General features: G+C 39.4%; 1 protein-coding gene across 1 annotated transcript; it reads left to right on the forward strand.

Annotated features, from left to right (window-relative positions):
• Positions 1-11,388: 11,388 nt before the first annotated feature.
• Fgf20 (fibroblast growth factor 20) lies at positions 11,389-17,907 on the forward strand. Its single transcript, XM_005066638.3, has 3 exons — positions 11,389-11,677; positions 15,902-16,005; positions 17,098-17,907. Exons 1-3 carry the CDS (start codon positions 11,389-11,391, stop codon positions 17,341-17,343), a joined length of 639 nt encoding a protein of 212 aa, XP_005066695.1. The 3' UTR covers positions 17,344-17,907.
• Positions 17,908-18,904: the final 997 nt, after the last annotated feature.

An 18,904-nucleotide genomic window follows, 5' to 3' on the forward strand; every position in this document is an offset into this window, starting at 1 on the left:
TAGATGATCTACCCTAGCATCATTGCTCATGTGTACAGGTCTTCTTGAACAAGTTGTTCCAGAATAAGTAGGTCTGTTCTTCCTCCCTTGAGTGCAATATAAAGAAACCACATTTGACTAGAATCTTGATGTATGTAGTATTTGTTTCAGGGTATACACTTTGATCAAAACTTATGCCATGGAGACTTATGCTCTGTGAGACCCACAATTAATAATTGCACTCATGTCCATAGCTAACTTCAGATGTCACACTGACTTACTGACATGCTTCAGAAGACTACATAAATACAGATGTCACATTGACTTACTGGTGTGTTTCAGCAGAGTTCTCATGGTCACAACTAATACAGGTGTCACACTGACTTACTGGTGTGCTTCAGCAGAGTTCTCATGGCTACATAAATACAGATGTTATACTGACTTACTGCTGTAATTCAGCAGACTTCTCACGACTACATAAATACAGACATCACACTTACTGACATGCTTCAGAAGAGTTTGTCTTATGGCAAATTTGTTAATGTGGAAGAGTAAAATTAACAATCAACCCACAAAATTCAAGATATTTTCCAAAACTAAGGTGATCTTTCAAACTGGAAATTAGCCAAATGAAGAATTAAGAGTTGAAAATTGTCTTAATAGGATGGTTTACTCAGTTAAGTCTTAAGCAAGTAGACACTTGCTGAATAAGTCTCAAAAGTTGGTACAAATGCTCGTTTGCTCTTATTTCAAGTCAGTTCACTGAAGTTAAATTTTCTTCGAATCTTTCTGACAACTATGCAGTATGACATGACTTTAAACTAGAAGGGGTTACTGCAGAGATGTGAACCATACCTTTGGGAAAGGGGCTGTTTTCTTTTGTAAGGAATGTTTGATTCCTTTTTTTTCTTCATTGAAATGTAGTTGACATTTATTGAGTTTGGAATGTCTTGGATGTTAAATGTACTGTTCAAATAGTTTTGCCAAAGACGTTTCAAGACATAGAATATATTGTTACTTTGGGAAGTTTCCTTCTGTCCCTTCCAGTTAATCCATTATCCTTCGTATCCAAAGTTAATTGTCTTTGCACATTGTGCTATTTATCATTTTCAAACAATCTGATTGTCTGGCTGTTCAACTCAGCATGTTATTTGGATTTATACATCTTTTTGTTTATACCAATAATTGCTTTTGCAGAATAGTATTCTATTGGCCTATATTATGGTGTAGTGATCCAGCCTCCTGTTGATGGTCATTGGTACTATATTCAGTTTTAGCTCCCACAATCAGTTGTGTGGACGTATCTTACTATTTTTAATGCCTGCATGTAGAATTGCTGAATAATTGCGTAGATATGTGTTTAGCCATTTAAAAAACAAGAGCATTTTCGAAAGTGGTGGTGCCATTTTACACTTTCATCAACCAGGTATGAGCAGTCCAGTTTGATCTATATATGACATGCAGCGCTGTCGGTTACCCTGCTCGGACACCCCTTGGGGGAGGAGCTGAGAAGACACAGCACCAATGACTCAGGCACTGGGAGTCAGCGATTTGCAGAACGCTGCAGTTTATTAAGTAAGTTAGACCTGCTTTTATAGCCTCTCCCAAGATCCTATTAGCTCAGGCAGCTGACTATGCTTCCTTGTCCTTTCCTCATTGGTGTCTTTGAGTCAGCTATCTCTCCATCAGCAGTCTCTGGGCATAGAGGCGGGCTTGGCTTGGGGGAGGAAGTGTCTGCCTCCTATGAGCATGCTCATGAGGGCACTGGGGGCAGGGCAACTCAGGCTTGAGTAGGCTGGCCACAGTTTCTCCTACAATAGAGGTCAGAAAGGTAGTTACTGAAATTTAAGTGGCTAATGCCTAGAGGCATTGCTTGAAAAATTACCTGGAAATTGGCTGAGTTTTGAAAGCCAGTATTTATTTAAAGCTCATGATTTAAAAGTTTATGTATAAGTGGGTTGTGTTCAAATAAAAAGATTTTGTTGTATAGATAGCATTTGTACAAAATGGGAGGTTGTAGATAGACCTGCACAAATATTATACATGTTTAGGGGAGCTTCAGAAACTATACACTCTTGGATTTGTTTTGAAGACTTGTCAATATTGAGTCTAATAGTTAGAACCTTCTTCATCTCCCTTAGAACTGTGATTCTAAGGGAAGGAGCATTTAAATCATTTGAAGAGACAGACTTGTGAAAATTAGCCTGTACAGTCAAGTTACTTAGCTATATTCTCCTTAAATATTACTATGACTAGAATATCAGAACATTGTGTTGGGTAGCACTAGAGACAATCTAGACAAGCATTGAGAGGAGGTGACTGAATGGATTCCTACTTCCCAAGAGAAACTCTGTCATCTGGCTTTTGTCTGCTTCCTGTGTTAACCTAAATGCTTCCCATTCCCCAGGGATGGCTTCAGGCCCCCCTCCCTAGTTAAAGCTAAGCACCTTAACTCCCCATCCTGCCACTCCCATCAATACGTAATGGGTTTCTTCTTCATTTGTTTGCCTTCAACAGCTAGCCTATAAGCTTCAGGAGGCTTAGATTGCATTTTACCTTTTAGCAGGATAGCCATTGTCTATTACATAGTAGGAACTTATGGTCTGGGCAGTTGCAAGGTCTTAGGTTAAATCCTCAGAACCTCAAAAGAAAAGAAGTGAAAGAAGTTTTAAAAGTTATCTGTGGGAGGACTGGGTTTGTGGCCAGTCTGGTTTACACAGCAATTCCCAGGCCAGTCAGGGCTGCATTGCAAGACTCTGCCTCAACAGGCAAGCATGCAAAACCTTATGTGGTTTTGAAAGAATGAAAGTATTTGTTTTTATAAAATTACTGAAAATCCACATAAATCTAATGTGCATAGTAGTTCTTTCTTTAAAGCAATAAGAATGTGAGCAAATAATTATTCTAGCTTCAGAAACCCAAGTCAACAACCTTCTAGTTGAAGCTAAGACTGAGGTGCAAAATAAATTTCGATTGTAACGGCTCCTTAGAAATACAGCTGACAGCTCTGAGGAAACAATACCAGACCTGAGTTTGCTGAAGACATAAAAAGCTGCTGTCAGAATTTTTTATGACTCTTTTTATAAAACCCACAGAATGGATTGCTGCTGTCATTCTGTTATTTTGTTGCAGATTCTGGTAAACACTGCTTGTGGGTGTTACAGTTTTTGTTTTTGTTTTTTTTTTGGTTTTACAAGACAGGGTTTCTCTGTACTGTTTTGAAGGCTGTCGGTCCAGCCTGGCCTCGAACTCACAGAGATCTGCCTGCCTCTGCCTCCCGAGTGCTGGGATTAAAGGTGTGCGCCACCACTGCCCGGCGGGTGTTACAGCTTTTAAAGAAATCTTTAGTCATTGCATTTGCCACAGTGGACTCCAAATCCAGCCACTAGCTCCTTACTATTTCATTTACTTGACTTAATTCTCATCCTTGAACTCATTCCTAAATTTCTCTGCCAGCTAGAACCTTATAGCTTGTTGGTGGGAATAGCTTGAGTCAAATACTCTCAGCGTCAACACTTTCTCGGTGTCCGAGAGCTGTGCACTATCTGCTGACCTGCGTTTTCTTCCCCATCAAGACTATAGACACTTCACAATTATCTGTGACTTTACCGTCTTGCCAATCACATGCACATTCTGATTTTGCTATTTTTCCTTCTCCCCACATTTGGAAGTCAGAATTGCATGCAGAGTTTGCCAAGGGTAGGAGTAGGAACTGGGAAATGAAACTTAGCAGCATTCCTTCCAGGCTAACTAGGTCCCCTCTTGGCCTTTTCAAGGTCTTGGCATGTGACCACACCGCCCTCTAGTGGCTGACCCAGGAAGGAAAGACCAGCAATCACTTTCCCACAGTAACAGCAAGTGGATTTATGTCTTGGTGTAGTTATTTTTCAAAAGAAAGGCTATTTCCACCAAATGTGCTTGTGTTTTGAGACTCAAGTTACATTTTATATCTCTGTATTGTGTTACTTAAAATCATTACTAATTGTGAGCAATAGCGAAGTAAGTTCAAGAAATTGAAACAACTACTTGAGTTTTCTGAAAAAGTTCCAAACATGCATATCAGTTAAGAAAAAATAAATATATTAATATGCAAAATACACCAGAGTTCCTAGTGCATTTTTCCAGGCCAGTTGTTACAGGAGCTCAGAGAGTTTATGGTTATGTAAGACTGTTGTGGGCTTTTAACTTTTATCAGTTTTTATTGTTTGAAAATTTCATACATGCATATAATGTGTTTCAAATCCACCCCCATACAAACTGCCTCTTATTTCCTCCTCTATCTTCCCCACACACCATTCCTTTCTCGACAACATCTGCTCTGCTTTTCTAAAAGCCACTGAGTCTGTTTAGCGCCCCCTGTGTGTGGGTGGGTGTAGGGCTGTCTACGGGAATATGGGTAGCCTCTCACAGGCTACATTCTTAAAGAAAGCTCACCCTTTCAACTGACAGTAACTCCTTAGCTAGGCATAGGACTTAATAATCCCCTCCCCCATTCATTGGGAGATTTGGATTGGCTTGATTTTGAGCAGGTCCTGTGCATCCATGGGCACGCGGTCACAGCTTCCAAGAGTTCATGCATGCAGAGGAGCTGTCATATCAGGAAGATACTATTTTCCCGCAGATGCCTATTTTCTTTGACTCATGAAATGATCCCTGAGCCATGGGGGGCTGGGGGTGTAATATGTATGTATGTATGTATGTACATATATATCCCATTTTAAGTTCAGTCTTATTCTCTGCAGTTTGGCTGGTTGTAGGGTTTTGTATTAATGTACAAAGAAACCAAAAAGCAAGCAAAAATTTCTAATAAGACTTGAGAGATGTGTTAATCTATGAGTACAAAGCAAGAACTTATTGGACAGTTTATCACTATGTCCATTTTGCAGAATATAGAATTAGGTTTTGCCATGGGTCCTGTGACCTAGCCAGTCATGGGTTGTGGTTCCGGTTAGAGGTGATAGGGTTGAGTTCTGTCCTGTGGAGAGAGCTTTAAACCAATCATTTAAAAAGTGGTTGGTTTCTCCTATGATCCTCATGCCCCTGTTGCACCAATGAGTCTATTTTGTCAGGCCTGTTGCTATAGTAGGTCCCAGAGTCCATACTGCTTTTCTGCCCCAGCAGTGTGCATAGCATTTGTCAATGCGGAAGCCAGCCAGTAGGGACTTCAAGGTGCCAGTAGGGACTTCAAGGTGCCAGTAGGGACTTCAAGGTGCCAGTAGGGACTTCAAGGTGCCAGTAGGGACTTCAAGGTCTGTACCATCTTGATTCCTCTGTGTTCTCTGACTTGAGAGTGGTATCTTCAGTGATACAGTCCTTCCACCAAATTCTGGAAGATAATCAAGAACAGTGGTGAAAGCTTGTCATATTTTGGGGGGTGCATGAATGGGACCACAGTAACAAACTATTCAAAAGCAGGTATCTCATGATGGCCTATGGTCTCTGGAAGGGGCCTTGCCCCCACTGTATACTCTGTTTAAACTCCTTTTATATGCATATATTTCTGGAAGTTTCTATAGTAGAAGTTTCTGTGGGGTATTTTCAGTTGTTTTAGAGTTAGGTACCCTCCTCATACTCTTTTCTGTCCCCTGCCCTCCCACCCCTCCCACTTTAACCTTCCATGTTCCCTCATTTCCCTTTCTTGCATTCATGAAACTTATAATTTAGCAGGACTGTAATGATGAATCAGCATTGCTTGTTAGGATGGAATTCAAACCAGAGTGTTTGTAACTCAGACAATCTCAAAAACCATACTGTCATGATCTATGTTCTTAGCATCTATCTAATTCTAAAGAGACAACAAACTTATTAATTTAAAAACTTATTCCCTATGTTTTATGGAACGATTCATTATTTGAGACCAGCCTGGTCTGTGAGAGCTTGTTTCAGGACAGCCTCCAAAGCAATACAGAGAAACCCTGTCTCAAAAACAAAACAAAACAATCCTTATATTTTCACACACAGTGCCTCTAGTGATTTCCACAGTACTCATGCAAGCTGAAGAATAAATTTACTATTCCAATTTTATGAAATGAAGAAGTCTGAGTGTTTTGAAGATAATAAGGTTTCCTAAGGTGTTATAACAACCAATGACATTATCCTGCTTATGTAGAGCCAGACATGGAAAGAAAAAAGATATAAGAATAATAAATTCAAAGGGGAAAGGAAGATAAAAGGTTAAAATTGTATTATGTGTTTCTATTATTTTGTTCCTCTTTATGGTTAAAGAAATGGAGAATTGAGGCCCTGTTTTCAAATTTAAGAGTGTGTCAATACAATGGTTTTACTTTTCTAATTCAACCTCTAGGCTAGAGTTATGCATCATATTTAATTTCTGGGTCTCTTTGTTTTCTTTAGTTTAGACATTGAACCGTTGGCATTTTGAAAAAAACACAGGCCAGTTGTTTTGTGCACTGCCCTCAGTTGGAGTTTATTTGACGGCCTGATGATGTCAGGTTATGAAGTTTTGACTGGAAAAATACAACAGTAGCGTTGTGCTCTTCAGTAGGGTCCATGATCTTACTGTTATTGTCAACTTGACAAGACTGATAGATAGTATGGTGATTAGTAAAACACACCACTCATGTTTCCAGAAAGGACTGCATCATGGCGGCTCTGATTGGTCCCTTGCTTAGATCATAACGTGACAGTTTTATTGGGAAGTAGTAAAAGGTAGAAAGTAGGCGATTATCTTCAGGGGCTAGATTTTGCCCTGGACTCTTTCTTTATCTCCTCTCACTCTGCATCCCATTTGTCATGAGGTAAACTTCACCACACATGACTACAATGTGTATTTATTAAAAATAAATACAATGTTCTACCTAAACATGTGAGGCCAAGCAACTAAAGGCGGAACCCTTTGAAACCAGGAGCCAAAGAAAGCTGTTCTCACTTAAACTTTTCTCTCAGGCAAAAGAGGAAACTGGAGTTTATCTGTCACATTGCTGTGATTACTGCTCAGGTAGAACAGTAGTCACTAGATTGATGTACTGTATTATAGTACATTATGTATACCATGGCCACCTGCTGCTAGAACTATTGGTTTAGTATGTATTTCCTCACATGACCACTTTCAATGGTGGTGTGTAATTCATAGCTATTAGAATTCTGAAATCTCTTGCATTGCACACACACACACACACACACACACACACACACACACACACACACACCACACCACACCACACCACACCACAGGATACAGGTGGACAAGGAAGGGAGAAAGAAGGAAGGAGAAAGAAAGGAGAGGAAGAGGGAGAGAGAGGGGAGAGCAAGCTAACACTGGTAACCACTTGTAATTCAACACTACTGAGTAAATTCTAGTCTTCCGTTCTAACTTACGTAAACCCTGCTCTCATACTCAGTTTAGTTATCCATTTCTTTAGTCCTGCATTCTTTAACTAGTACTGCTGGGAAAAGTCTTTCTCACTCAAGTTCAATGTTTATTTATTTAGGTGGTTAGAACAGGATTATATACCAAATAACTGCTTCTGCAGAGCTGCTTATTTTCTGAAAGTAATGTCTTTTCTTGTGTGCTTCTCGGTTTGTTTTAATCCATACAGCTAGGTTCATTTGTACCGGATTTTATTCTACTTAATCATCTTTGCTTATTTTATCTTACTTGTAAGAAAAATACCTTTTAAAAAGTTGAAGTTCTATAAAAAGTTCTCAGAGAAGTGTAGTGTGTAGTCTCTCTTCCATCTACTCTCTTTTCCATAGGTACCAGTTTTATTAGTTTCGAATTAATTTATTCATTTATTTTTAATAGATACACAGGTAAAATTCTTTTTACTTTCCTTCTTAAAGAAAAGATAGCACTCTGGATATAATCTTTTGTTTTAAACTTCTTAATTTATATTATATTCTAAAGAAAATGGAGGTTACTTCTACATATATTTCTAATTTTTAACCATCTATATAATGCCTCATATTTATTCAATCAGTTTATTATATACAGAAATTTATGTTGCTACCAATGTTTTATAAATGTTGTGCATGGGAGTTTTGTTTTATTTAAGGTGGGAATCATGACTTTTAAGTGAGTTATTTTTTCTTAAGTGAAGCACATATAGAATCATCGAATGTCTGAAAACAAATGTTTACCGAGAGTCTGCTGACTGAAAAGGTGTATAGGATTATATGGTATGGAAAACTGAAACTGCATTTTGTGTAAGGAAAAATCATGCCATATATTTGTATAACAGCAAGGCAAGTGGGGTCTCTAGGAAGCATAGGTAACGTTGATTAGATTGCAGTGTATACTTAAACGTTGAATAATGTACCCTTGTAAAACACTCTTCAAAATTATTTAACTTCCCATGATATCATCACAGCATGTGCAAAAAAAATCTTTAGCGTTATCTTTTCCTGTCACATGACTAGAGCAAACAAAAGAAATCCTTATCTTTTCGTTTCTATTCTGGTCTTTTATAAAATAGCATTAAGCACCATTCAAGACTAGCACATTAAAGCTTTGGTTTGGGTTTAAAAAGGTTTATTTTGCATTTCAGACAAATTGGATTTGCTGAATTACAAAGTAAACAAAACAAAACAAAACAAAACAAAAAGCCTGCCCAACAATTGAAGTTGTGCTGGACTTTATACACAGAGGAAACCTTATAGTTTTAAAACCTCTTTCCATTGTGTATTTTCACATTTATGTCTCATAGCAACCTTGAGTACTATGGAGTGGTGCTGTCTTTATTTTACAAATAAATGATGTTAGACTCTGAACTAAAACCCAATGGAATACAGGACTTTCCTCCTCAATAACCTGGTTATGCCTGTCTTTTGGTGATAGAAAAACACAGAAAAATGCTAAGACACACAACGACAAGGGAGGTCTGTTATTACAGTACTTGAGCGTTGGAGACTATGCTTGAAAAGTGTGTGTGTGTGTGCAATGCAAGAGATTTAAGAATTCTAATAGCTATGAATTACACACCACCATTGAAGGTGTTCATGTGAGGAACCACATGAACCAATAGTTCTAGGAGCAGGTGGCAATAATATATTCATTGTGAAATATCAACAGTGTTATATGTTGCATAGAACTTAGATCTTGAAACAAACCTCATTAAAAGGCACTTGATCTCAGTTTAAAACCTTTAAGCATCCCCTCTTTAAAAGTGATCAATGTGTATACTCTGGCTACCTGAGTTATCCCGCTATGAGATTCACACAACTTTGATCTAACTTTCTTTGATTTAACACTGCAATTAAGAAGATTTGCTTCAAAGTAAAAGCTCATTGGCTGATGCTTTACACTGATGTGATGATGTTTACACAGATGTGCTTTGAAATCTTGATTATGGTGGATTTGGGGGTCCCACCACAAAACAGGCTGCTGTTATCGGAAAGGTAAAATAATATGACATTTACCTGGTACAACCTTTAAAAGAGACTTATCAATGTATGTTTCTAAAGTAATTGATCTGCTTGCTGTTTATAGCGTGGGCTGTAGTTTTATTTTGTGTCTATCAACAGTAAATCACTTGCTCTAAGGGCTCTTTTATAGCTGGGTTCCACAAGGGTCAGTAGTTAGGCCTGTAGTGACAAAAAAAGTGTAACTTTACCTCCTTTAAAGCACCTGCCAATTAATTGTCCAAAGGAGCTGGAGGAGGAGGGGAAGGAGGAGGGAGAGAAGGTGACAAGGAGGAGGAAGAGGATGGGGGAGGAGACATTTAGAGAAAATAAAATAAACCAGTCAAATCCATCTGAGCTCCCAGGGTTCGGCTTTTGCTGAACAGAGCACCAAAGAGACTGAAAGTCTAATATTAGCCATTCTTAAAAACCCTCTGCATAGGGAAAGGATAAATCTGACCAGTGATTCTCAACCTCTCTGTCACACGTTTCACTAGCTAAATCTGGAGGCTAGCTAGGCTTACAGAGTTTTAGCATTTAAGTAGACTTATCTCTAACTCCATCAGGTCAATCTTTAGTCTGTAGAAGTGTTTCGGCACTCCTAACTTTTATCAGCTATATTTGAAATCCCAAGCACTTATCGAGAACCAATACTATTTCTGTTTAGTTGTGTTCTTGGAGAGTGAATTAAAACAAACAAACAAACAAACAAACAAACAAAAAACCAAAAAAAAAAAAACAAAACCAAAAAACCAAGGCTAGCTTCCAGGAAATTGCAGCGGGGAAAAAAAAAAAAAGGAAGTGGTGGTAGATTGGATAAGGGCCCCGAGGGTTCCATCATTGATGACACTATTCTAGACACTTATTTTGTATCCACAGCAAATTATAAGACTGTGAACCAGCCTATTCGGGTGTACTTATAATCCCTCGATTCATGATTGTACTGTGCTGTTTTATTATTCCAATGAGAAGCCCAGGACCTCCCCACACAATTTATGAGTTCCACATAGATATAAAGCAATCCTGGTTATATCATTTGCTGAGTTAAGATAAACATTAAAGAGAAGTTGAGAAGGGAGGCAGGGTGTTCCCAACCTAAGTTTGATTATGTAAAGAAAATCCCCCATCTAAATGATAAAAGAAGAGAGTAATGCTTGTACATTTTATTAGTGTTTGAAAATTAGTGAGTTAAACTGTCAAAGCTTTGATTTTCCTTTCATGTGTGTCTAGGCAGGCCTAAGCCTCGGGTAACGCCTTTTCCCCTTCTCCCTCCCTGCCTTTCTCTGCACCTGTCCACTGCAGGCTCCCAGCAGCCCCCAAGGAGTCCCATTCTCTTGTACTCTCTTTCTCCTCCTCCCACCCATCTCCGGTTCTGTGTCCCCTCCCCCTTCTGTATCCTGTAAGCTTGGCTCCTTCTCCCAGCCGTCTATCTCTGCAAATGGGCTCACATCAAAGGTGGTTGTACAGCAGCGACCTGGCAACATCGTGGTTGTCCCAGAGACAACCCAGAATACCAGGGGTGTCGGTTGAGCCTCCCCGAATTTGTTGGCTGACTGACTTTGGCCAAGCGCAGGAATGAGTTTTCCAAGTGCTCGGTTTAGTCACTTCCGAAGAGCAAAAACGCGTTGAGAGGAGGCTGGTTTAAGATTTCAAACAAAACCAACCTCCTAGGCGCGCATGAAAGAACTTGATTAGCATATGTCAAGAGGACCCGCATATATACCAGGAGTGTATGTGTACACAGGACTCTGATCTGATCAGTTTGCTGAGCTGGAGCCCCAGCCCCCAGCCCCAGCCCCAAATCAACAGCCTCAGCTCTAGATGTTTCTGCAAAGCCAGCAGCCAGCTCTCACCTACCCAAGGAGAGAAGATTGCTTCCAAGACATTGCAGAGCACTGTCCCTGCAGAGACCTCACAGGAGTAACCCAGCATTAACTTTTTGCGCCTGTTTTGCTATAATTTTTCTACATTACCCTCGCCACCCTCGCTCCACTTTTTATTGGGGTTCTCTTGTTTTCCGGAAATTCCACCTTCCTGTGGGGCCCCTCCATGGCTCCCTTAACCGAAGTCGGGGCCTTCTTGGGCGGCCTGGAGGGTTTGGGCCAGCAGGTGGGGTCACACTTCCTGCTGCCTCCTGCAGGGGAGCGGCCGCCTCTGTTAGGCGAGCGGCGGGGCGCGTTGGAGCGGGGCGCCCGAGGCGGCGGGCCGGGCTCGGTGGAGCTGGCGCACCTGCATGGCATCCTGCGCCGGCGGCAGCTTTACTGCCGCACCGGCTTCCACCTGCAGATCCTGCCCGACGGCAGCGTGCAGGGCACCCGGCAGGATCACAGTCTCTTCGGTAGGTACAAGCAAGCATCCCACCCTTGTGCCCTCAACTCCCATCCTCTTCTCTTCTCATCTCCCTCCCTCCACGCTGCCGGAGGGAGCATGAGACCCTTGCACCCAGTGGGTGCGAGGTGCTGGACCCTGGGCTGGTGAGAAATTGTCCTGGCCTGGAGGAGTCCAGTTTCTCGTGCAGGAGTGGAAGAGAAAGCTTGGATGGCCATGTTCCTCACGGGGGGTGGGGATGGGGGGGGAGGCTACGACGGTACCCTGTTTTCTCTACTGCCTGGGGGACCCAAGTCTTGGACTAGGAAATCTGTTCACCCCCCCCCCCGCCCCTATCCTTGCCCCGAAGTCCTTGCTTCGCAGGCAGTTTTATTATTTTAAGACGTTCCTACATCGTGTTCTCTTCTTTCCACACTTGTAATTCTATGTCCACTCTTTGAAAATTATTAACGGGAAGCATTCTGGTTCTTAAAACATGCCCCGCAGTTACGCAGCTAGTCCTCCGAAGTCTCACTCTGAAGGGATGGTTCTTAAACAGGATGTCAATCTTCATGGTTCTACTTAGAGAATTGCCTGAGCAGTTTTCTGAGCTCCTGGCTAGAGGGAGGGAGAGGGATAGAGGGAGGAGGGAGAAGGATGGAGCATGCCCACCTGGCCAAGATTCCCTTTAGAAATTGCGAAACTCTCTGCGAAAGCAGAGATCTTGGTATTGACCTTAGGTAAGAGGAAATGGGAAAGCGAAAGAAGATATGTCTGGGAACACAGAGAATCTTTTCTATATACAGCCAGTCAGCTGTGCCCGGGAGCAGAAGGGGTTAATAGGATGAAGCTGATTTTAGATTAGATCAGTACAGTTTCTACAGTTAATTACTCCCGGTCCAGCCAGGTAACTAGCAAGCACCCTCCTCGCTGTGTGTCCTGCTTTCTTGCCTGATCAACAGACATGATAGGTTAACTCCTATGGCTTGTTAAAGGGGCCTTCTGATTCTAATATCCTGGGATACTTCCCTCTCCTGAGGCTACGTTTTTTTTTCCCCCATCAGTTAACTTGCTGCTATCAGGCTCAAGGAACTTTCCTTACTTAACCTGTGATGTGATTATATTTAAAAAATACGTAACATCATTTATTTGTCACCAGCATGAGGAAGCACCATCTCATCTCGGAGTCGCTCATTCTTGTCACCCCCATCTTATTCTTACACCCCCATTTCCTTTTGCACTTGTAGTGCTCATTAAAACTCTGGAGAAGTGTAAATCTCCACCCCAGGAGCGCGTGTAACCTTAGATGGGGGAGTAAGCATGTGGTGGTCATTTGGCAGCACTTAAGGGCTTAGAAACCCGACTTTTAAAAACCCACGTGTTTGCAGCTTCCACTGATCTCTCCCAAATTCCCACTAACTGTGAGTCAAGAGTGTCATGACCTAGTGGCCAACCTGGGGTCACTTTTGGAAAGTGTTTTTTAAATGGAGGAGGCTGATAATATGAATTTGCTGACACCAAGCACCCAGTTCTCGTTGTCCCTTAAGGATGAACGGCCTCGACTCATCACATAAAATTCTCCCCAGATGTAGTAGCTCTTTCAGGAAAAGGAGCGAGCTGGGGGCTAAATGTAAGCAATATCCGACCTTTCTCCCTCACACCAATGCAGTAAGGACATTCTTCCTACAAGTCACTTGTACTGTAGTTGTCATCTCTTCCACTGTGGTGTTCTGTCTCCTTAGAAGACAGATTCTACTGGAAGGGATTAGTGAATACTTGCAGACGACTAACCTTCATTGAGCTGTATTGAAATCTGATCCTTTAGGAATGGGTGTGGCATATTCTTGCTAGTACACTGGCACATAAAGCTTATATGATTCTTTAGGAAAATATAACTTTGATTCTGTGCTGACTTAAGTCAAGCTTTAGTGGGGGGTTGTGTAGAGAAACAAAATAACGACTGTTATGTAAAAGGGCAACCCGTATTGATACGTGAGCCTAAAGGAGCAGCCTCTTTATGATACATTAAAGTGTTCTGAGTGGCCTAGACATCACTACTGACTGCCAGAGGATATGGGACAAGGTCATATTTAACGTAGGCAACATAGTGTGCTTCTCCATCCTCTTTTGCTAGTTTCTTAATAACTAAGTGTCAAATGATATCCATTAAAATAAACTCACTTCTGTGATGTTAAAATAAGAATTTTGAAAAAAACCCCTCAAGGATGGCTATTTTAGATATTAAATACCACTAAAATAAGTTTATAGTAATTTGAACACAACAAATATAAACTCAATTTTTAAAAATTTAAGACCATATCAATTGAACATAAATAGAGTTCTCAGTGAGGCTAAAATAATATCCCATCTGAGCTACCTGGATCTCTCTAGCAGAGTTTCTCTGCACAGTAGTATAGAAGGAAGACTTTACCTAACACGTAAACATAGAATCATTCCTTTGGAAAAAAGTGTAGCCTGAGATCAAACATATTCATTTAAAGCCCTTTCCTTTATTCGCCTCTATTCTCCATGGATTTGTCTGATGTGGTTGCATTGTGGGTTGACTCACCTGTTTATTATGATTTGAGAAAAGGCTGGCTTTGAAAACGATACCAGAAAGACAAAGGACCTCCAAGTCTTTTTCTGGGACACTGGGCATTAGAAAATCTACCTAAAATCTGTGATTACCTCTTAAGGAAAGTGCTTCATGTCTATTCTTTGGAAAAGAATTAGCTCAGTTGCCACCTCATATTATAAATAAGAAAGACTTGTCAAATCTCATTTAAGAATCAAACGATTACAAATTACTATGTGGTATACTATTTCTTTGGAGAGAAAAAGGATCAAAATTTAAAAGTGTGGCTAAAATCTTTAGGAGGGACACAAAAACACACGTAATCTTTTCCCCATCAGTTCCATGAAAAATTGCAAAATCATTTATGCCTGATTATGTATAAGGTTTTACATGTTGTTTAATAAAGTTAAAACTATTGACTATAATTATTCTAAAGGCATGTGTAACCATTTTAGTTATGTAATTACATATTTTGGACGGCATTATCTTAAGATAAGATTTAATGTGTAGGCGGAGTGTGTCCTGGGGTAGAAAGATTGGGTGCCCAACAGCCACACATCTTTTTAATTTGAGTGAATATTCAATATAATTTAAAGCAATTATCCATTTATAATTATATCCTGGGTGAGATTCCATACACATATATTTATGCCAATTATGGTTCAGGTTTGTATTTTTGTTCCTTACATGGATCTTTCACTGGGAAGCTTGGCAGTGAGTGTGATTTTCCTCCACTCCCCCATGCCACAGTTGCCATTGTGCTTGTGTCTTGTAGAGTTTAGACCTTCCTGCTGTGTCTCATCTTCCCTGCTTCAGCCTCTTTCTCAGGGAGACTGGCTCTTCCAAGTCAGGCTATTTAGTAGTGTTTTGTGCTGTAAGATCCCTGATAGCTCTAGAGTTCTAGTAGTCTGAAAGTCCTAATAGTTCCAAAGAGCTTATCTGTCTTATTAAGAATCTGTTGTTGCTGTTGTGTTTTGCTAAAGAGCAAATTAATCTCTGGTAGAAGAGAGATTTCCATATCAGCAAACAGTCAGATTCTGTACTTTCTCCTGTCTTTGGGGATATCATGTATCCAAACAGGAACTTGACAATAAATCAAGAAGGGACTTAAGAGCAAGAGTAAGGCCGAATGGTACACATTTATGCTATTTGTAAAGCTTGGGGTGAGGGAAGGCAAAAAGCAATTAAGGATCCAACCGAGGACAGTATGTATGGCGACACTTGTCCAGCAGTTTAAGGGAAGAACCAGAAAAAGGCACCATTAGTCTAAAGGTTAGTGTGTACAGCAAAAAAGGTCACATGGAAATGCAGTGTATCTTTTAGAACTGTAGTTTATTAGTGTATTTAGTTGAGAGCTTTCAAAATTAGTCTATCTTTTAATACATCAAAATAATTCCAGAAGCTACCTTTTAAAAGCTTCAAAATAATGTTATACCTATAAGAAGTATATGAGATTGGTCTGATTCTTGTAAATGAAATCAAAATAGTTCATGAAAAATGGTTGCAGCTAACTGGTCAAGCCATGGAAGACCAGGAAAAACTCTGTTAGCTATTCATCCAAGATGACAGTAGCTCCCATTTATTTGTTGAATGCTTAAATGTGTTGATCTTTATCTCTGTGCTTCCTGCAGTTATATGTTCATTAATCAGTCCAAATCATTATTTTGTTTATAACTTCAGGTATCCTGGAATTCATCAGTGTGGCCGTAGGACTGGTCAGTATCAGAGGTGTGGACAGTGGCCTTTACCTTGGAATGAATGACAAAGGAGAGCTCTATGGATCAGTATGTATTTTCATTTTCAATTATTATTATAATTCTTGAAATAATTATTTTAATTAAAATTTCTATCAATAAAAGACAATATTATATGTGACTGACATAAGCCGGGCAGTGGTGGCGCACGCCTTTAATCCCAGCATTTGGGAGGCAGAGGCAGGCAGATCTCTGTGAGTTCGAGGCTGGGCTGGCCCGACAGCCTCCAAAACAATACAGAGAAACCCTGTTTTGTAAAACCAAAAAAAAAACCAAAAAACCAGTATCCTAAATTTAACTGTGTTGAGGTCATAGTATAGTCATTCAGTATTACTTTTAAGATTTCAACCATTAGTGTCATAATCTCACCTGGTCTTCCTGTCCATTGTCGTGAGTCTTTCCAATTCCTCTATATTTTGATCATTTCAGTTCTGGAAAAACACAAAAAGGATGCAATGTCTGGTGATCTGAAGATAGAATTACAAAGCAATTAGTAGAATTGTGAGAAAGCATGTACACACAATATTCATGTTGTATGTTGGAATAAACAATTCTGGTCTCACTATATATACATATATATGGGACACACACATACATACACACACACACACAGAGAATACTTTGAAAATATAAGAAACCATTGGACTTCTACTTAATTTTCCTTGATATTAATAATAACATACTCAGAAGCCAATCATGGGGAATTTATCATTGAATAATACATTTATAAGATGATATCTGATCTGAAGAGATTAACTTGAGTTAGGAATGTAAATTATAGCAAGATCTTGAGTATCCCAACTCAATAGCAGAGATCTATCTCATGATGGGACTGCTTAGTGATGGTGGTGAGAAGGTGATTTACAGAGCACAGGAAAACTCAAAATTGTATATTTGAAAATAAAATCAAGAGTTGGAATATTTGGTTTAAAGTTCCTTGAACTATTGGATAAAGTGATACAGAGGGAAAATTTGTAGATGATGTATAAATAAAATCAAACTTTTAACTTTACAAGGATATAGCTATAAGCAAAGACATAATATAGAGTTGAGACTTTTATGAGGAACATATTCTGAAGGCATTTCTAAAATTCTATATTTCTCTCTTCTCTTTTTTTAAAGGAGAAATTGACTTCTGAATGCATCTTCAGGGAGCAATTTGAAGAGAACTGGTACAATACCTATTCATCCAACATATATAAACATGGAGACACTGGCCGCAGGTATTTTGTAGCACTTAACAAAGATGGAACTCCAAGAGATGGTGCCAGGTCCAAAAGACATCAGAAATTCACCCATTTCTTACCAAGACCAGTGGACCCAGAAAGAGTTCCAGAATTATACAAAGACCTACTGATGTATACTTGATCAACGCAGAGCCAGTTAAATAACACCGAAGAAAATGTTCAGAACATTACAGAGTCTGTTTTTCACTGAGAGACTATATTTGTGAAGAATATCGAGAATACGGAATTAACTTGAAGAAAAGCAGGATGATTCTTTGTAAGTGGATTATATTTTCTCAGACTCATTGGCTCAGTCTTACTAGTTGATTGAAGCTGAAATCAATTAATCTGTGGATAATGTGAACCTTGCTGCTGGTGTCTCACCTCTCTGGATAATGTTTACTTGGACAGTTACTTTAAGAAGAGATACTTCATGTTGAAGAAGTAGATTGAGGTGACATAATTACTGCCTCATAAATTCTGAGGACCTTGTAGAAATCTGCAGGTTAATAACATTATATATTAAACAAAACAAAAAATCAAAATTCTAGATGACTTTGAACTACAAAATATGCCACACCAAGATGGAACAGTTCTTTTAGAAGAATGGACCTATTTATACATTTTTCAATTTACAAATATTTATTATATATATTTATTTATTAAAGAGTTTATTTTTACTGGTATATGAAGACTATACAAAATAAAGCAAACAAAAACAACAACAAAATGTTCTTTATTGTGCCTTTACATTGTTTTGGTCTTGGGTTGTAAAGAAGACTTCATTATTATAACACATTAGCCACAGAATAAAATGCTCATTTTTTTTTTTTTTTGGTTTTTACGAGACAGGGTTTCTCTGTATTGTTTTGGAGGCTATCACTCCAGCCCAGCCTCGAACTCACAGAGATCCGCCTGCCTCTGTCTCCCGACTGCTGGGATTAAAGGCGTGTGACACCACCGCGTGGCGCTCATTTCTTTTTTAATGTTAAGTACAGTGTAGGTTATATTTCTATGCAATGACTTGCCTTCTAAATATAAAACGGGCTCCACTTGGCCTTAAAAATATTCTATTGATTTGTGTTGAATTTAACACAGGCTCGAAAGGGATTTGAACATTATTTTGTGCTTTTGATAACACTGATTTTTCAGGTGAGAGATATTCTATTAGAGGAGATACTTTTAAAATGAGAAAAGTCTAAGTGCCTTAGGAAAAATCTTTTGTATTTATAACTTATAATGTTGAAGCTATCAAATCATATAGTCAATTTATATTTACTTATTTTCTAGGCTTCATATAAAATAGTTTTTTCTTTTTACTCCATGTGATCATAGAAAGAATTAGTCTTTGTAGAACCTCCATTAACAATGGCAAGGTCTTAACTACTTGAGTCAGGTGTTCTTTCCATTGGTACATCCAATATTCATTGATGGTAACCACATGCTAGTCATTGAGTCCCAATGAATGTGATGGCCAAAAGGGAGTTATTCCTGCATCATGGAGCTTAATGTGGTGCCAGAGAAAGTTTTAGAAAACAAGGAAGTTAATAGTGTGAACTGCAATGTACTTAAACAGGTAAACAAGCTTCAGACGCTGACAAAAAAGGAGAGAACAGACTCACAGAGGATGAACAGTTCAGAGAAAGCTTCTCTAAGGCGGTGAAATTTCAAGAAGGAGCTAACCAGGCGAAAAGGTGTAAATA

The sequence above is a fragment of the Mesocricetus auratus genome, unplaced genomic scaffold (assembly GCF_017639785.1).
Source record: "Mesocricetus auratus isolate SY011 unplaced genomic scaffold, BCM_Maur_2.0 Super-Scaffold_100026, whole genome shotgun sequence".
NCBI classification, from domain to species: Eukaryota; Metazoa; Chordata; class Mammalia; order Rodentia; family Cricetidae; genus Mesocricetus; species Mesocricetus auratus.